Raw genomic sequence first — 4328 nt, 5'->3', positions numbered from 1 at the left:
ATATGTTTTTTCTAAATTCCAAAAGCCATTATGCTGTTCACATTTCATATGCCTTAATGCAATTGAGTGCAACCATTTCCTTATTTTGATATGTAAGCTGTTTTTTGGTATGCACCTATTCAGACTAGGATGTGTCGTCAGTTTTTTCTGTCATTTGTATGTTAGCTTTCTGACTGAGCACTCTGCCCTTCATCAAGCTGTGATTTTAATTGCATCCAATCACTTTTTGGTTCCTATCTTCCTATAAATATAGGCTTTATCTTGTTATTAGCCAGTAGTTCACATGAGGCAGTTAGAATAGGAGCCCGTTCAATGAGATCACCTTGACGTTGGTGAATGTGCTCACATCTTTTGGCCAAATTTTGTGCTAAGTATGTCATATGTTTTTTCTAGATTCCAAAAGCCATTATGCTATTCACATTTCAGATATTTCATATTTGATATGCCTTAATGCAATTGAGTGCAACCATTTCCTTATTTTGCTATATTTATACTAGTTATTAACATTTTTTGCTCTTTATTGCACTATACATATATATTTTAATTACCAGTGATTGGCATGAGTGTGTTTTATATTGATATTTATTGTATTGTGGTTACTTCCTAACATATTTCATTTTGTCATTGGGCCGCTGTTTGTATAACAGCCTGTGCATTTGGCGGTACCCCATGGTAGTATGTCTCTCTTTGTATATTCAGTACCTTTTCGCTTGATATACTTTTAACATTGATTTTCAATAAAAATATCTTTTATTAAGTACCCTTTAAGTTACCAGTGTAGTCTTCATTTTTTGTAACATTTTGTGTGAATAGTTTGAAATTTTTGAAGGGATACATAAATCCTAACAGATACAGGGCTGTAAATATTTTGGACTTTTTTGTGTGATTATGCCTGTCTTCTCAGTAGCCATGACCACTCTGCCGCAAGAGGAGGTGAAGTAGGAGGAGTAGATGCAGGAACTGAAAATGCTCATTTGTGTATGCTAAGTGACCAGATGCACATGTTCCTTGTGTTCTTCAGTGGTCCCATTCAGATCAACCAAAAGACTTCTGATAATTGTAGTCCACTCTGGAGTTTCGACCACCAGTTTGAGATTAGAATGATCGCCCCATGATTTCCTTCCATGAAGCCTTTCGAAATTTCCACTTTGGATTGAAGAGTCAATGTGATTCCTTCTGCATGGATCAATATGAATTTAATTAAGCCGACACAGTGGGTGAGATAAATCAGCATATTCCAAAAAAGAAAGGGATGCTCCCTGCATAGTCAAACCTACACAAAAATCAGAGCTTTCAGCCCAAAGAAAGGTAACTATACCATAAATACAAAAATATAAAATTTATTGAAAATATAATTAAATACAAGAAGAAGTAAAAAACAACAGTAATCACAGATGTGTATACAGAGGATGCAAAAAGCAACTGGCGCATGCTCATATAAGGCACATATTAAGTTCTATTTTCCTTAATGGATTAATATGATTGGATTGTCGACTTCTGCTCCAAGACTTAATGTGCTGCTTTCCGGGTTCTGTTTCATCATAAACTGAAGCTATTGGCTGTCCTCCACAACTTCTATTACCAAATCTTCCTCCTGAGCCTCCATGTTGGTGCCATACTCCAAGACGTTTATTTTCCAGGGAATATTGAGGTAATCAAAGACAGACAGAATTGGAAGACGAGAAGATGGACATTGAACAAGGAGATTGCCCAACATTTTAATGGCTTCTCTTGAAAACCTCTCCCAACGAGCAGGTGGAGGAATCTGGTCTGGATTTTTCTTCCAGTTGATGTACTCTTTGTACATTGCGTCTGTCTCTATTGCTTCCAGCCAGGGAAAATATCCAGTCAAAATAACAAAGAGAAGAACCCCAAAGGCCCAAGTATCTATAGCAGGGCTCAAGACTAAATATTCTTCTTCTTTCAATTCACTCAATTCTGGAGACATGTATGGAATAATATGTGACATGGAGGACACATAGGTTCCCACTGGTTGGGTCAAACCAAAGTCACTCAGCTTGATTTCATAACAGTCCTTGTCCATGAGCAACACATTGTCTGGCTTCAGGTCTCTGTGCACCAATCGTCTACCATGCAAATAGTCGAGGGCCCAAGATATCTGTAATGCGCACCTCTTGACCGCCTCCTCAGGAATTCCAACCTGCAGAAAACAAATCAGTATCATGAGAATTACTTGTGTAGTCCTTTATCTAAAGCAAAAATACTAAAATTTGAACAGTTTGCTATTGTTGGGACAGTGGATGCTGCAGTAGGTAAAACTGATTCTGTGATGGTCATGTGGCATGAAAAAGTGCATTGTAATAAAAGACTCTTCCACCCTTTAAAAGGCTTGATGTATTTCCAAAGAGCTTCATACGCATTAGTTAGCTAACTGGCTATGTGAGTATATAGAATCTCTCCCTTATTGTTGATGTCTATCTCCAAGCTTTGGTGTTTCACAATAAAGTACGTATGTATTGTAAGAGAAGAACTGAAGCCGGCCTTTCTTACCTCACTTTGGATAATATCATGCAAGGTGCCCGCCGTTGCCAACTCCTGAGTCAGCACATAGTGGTCCATTGTGCCAATAAAGATGGGATATGTGCCAATAATGTTCGGGTGGTCAGAGAGGGTGATTGACAATGACAACTCCATCAGAAAGGTTTCCAGTTTAGTTCTGTCCTTCCTTATTAATTTCACAGCTGCTGGTTCTCCTAAAAAACACACAAAAAAGAAAAATGTATAACACCAGTTTAATCCCAAGTTTATCACTATAAAAATGATGCCAGATGTGCTTGGCATCCACTTATCCCCTTTTTACTTCAAATTAAAAACAAATATGATTAAACAAAAAAAATACTTTAGATGAAAGTCAGGGAATGACAGGCTGAGGCTGCCATGAAAATTAGAACAAAGTTGACCGAAACAGCCAATTTTGGCATCCTTCCAAATCTTAGAAAGATATCAGTGAGCAGAAATATCAGAAAGATAGAAATTCAATACACAATTGTTGTTTGTTTGTTTTTTTAGCTTAAATGTCACTATCTAGAGGAATATACACAAGATCTATCATTTCGCTGACAGTCACCTTTCCAAACTCACCAGTACATGGAAACATTTGGCTCAGCTGTGGGTATAAAGATTGAGCGGTTGGAGCTAAAACTCATGATATTTTTTTCCTCCTTGGAGATAATTTTGACAGCCGCTGTCTAACATTAAACTTGGGACCTCTCGAAAACATGTTTGTGTTCTCTACAAAAGAGCCACTGTCTGAATCATCTTGCAGCCAACTATCTCCAGTGAGAAAAAAAAAAACAACAACTGGGGGACCCAACTCCAACTTCTTAATCCTTTTGTCTCTCAATGACTTCTGTCAGGTTCACAATGGATGATGGAGCCTATTAATATTTTTAGATGGACATTTTTATAACATGAGAGAGTAAAGTTGGTCATACACATGGATATCTGTCTCCAGACCATTGGCAGATCCATCTGACTTTGAAGAAAGCTGATGACACAGAAGAAATGAAGCCCCCACTTACTATTGACAGCTAGCGAGGTAACATTTGGCCAACATTTATTTCTCCTGACCTCTCTATTGTCATATGATCCCTATTTAACCCAACTATACACATTAGATTTTGATCAAAATTTGCCAAATTTGGCAGGTTTGGATGATTTTACTCCTAGGTGTATGGGCATTTTGACAGCTGATGTTACTAAAATATTGTGGACCTACCAATGACCTACAAATAAATAGCTCATCTCCATGGCCAGTTAAAGTCATTAATATATTAGACATATACATAAATTGCCACTTTTATTTCATCGATGTTCATAAATGATCATCTTTGTTTTTGCATTGTTCACATACCTGTTAATTTGTTCTGTGCAAGTACAACTTTTCCAAATGACCCTTGGCCAAGCTCCTTGATGACATTGTAGCATTCAGAAATCTCCACTATTTCCAAGATTTGGAAGGCGGCCATAGCTGCTTGAAAGTTGGTGATTCTTTGTGCTAACCAATAGAAACTCAGAAACTCTGTATGACCCTATAGGAAAACATAAGGAACACGATTAATACAACATAATTTGGTGATCACAGTCCTCAGTTCTTTAGGCAGCTATCATAATTTAGAAACTCATCATACAACAAAAATAAATGCCAGTCAGTATCTTAATTAGGATTTTTGCTGTCAGCAACTTTTCCATGAAGTCATTATAATTACTGATAATATCAAAATTAGGATAAATCTAAATGGTTCTATGATAATAATCTCTAGATACAAACACTTCTGTATCTTTTATATGTTTGAGGATTAGGACAA

At 36.9% G+C, this 4328-nt stretch overlaps 1 protein-coding gene across 1 annotated transcript; it reads right to left on the bottom strand.

Annotated features, from left to right (window-relative positions):
- Positions 1–1324: 1324 nt before the first annotated feature.
- Positions 1325–4031, bottom strand: LOC141055983 (serine/threonine-protein kinase SBK1-like). Its single transcript, XM_073552666.1, has 3 exons — positions 3875–4031; positions 2512–2714; positions 1325–2161 (listed from the first exon to the last, which is right to left on the bottom strand). Exons 1-3 carry the CDS (start codon positions 3987–3989, stop codon positions 1553–1555), a joined length of 927 nt encoding a protein of 308 aa, XP_073408767.1. The 5' UTR covers positions 3990–4031; the 3' UTR covers positions 1325–1552.
- Positions 4032–4328: the final 297 nt, after the last annotated feature.

This window comes from Dendrobates tinctorius, unplaced genomic scaffold (genome assembly GCF_039654945.1).
Source record: "Dendrobates tinctorius isolate UK_male_01 unplaced genomic scaffold, ASM3965494v1 ptg000193l, whole genome shotgun sequence".
NCBI lineage: Eukaryota > Metazoa > Chordata > Amphibia > Anura > Dendrobatidae > Dendrobates > Dendrobates tinctorius.
This window is presented reverse-complemented; position numbering and strand designations above follow the sequence as displayed.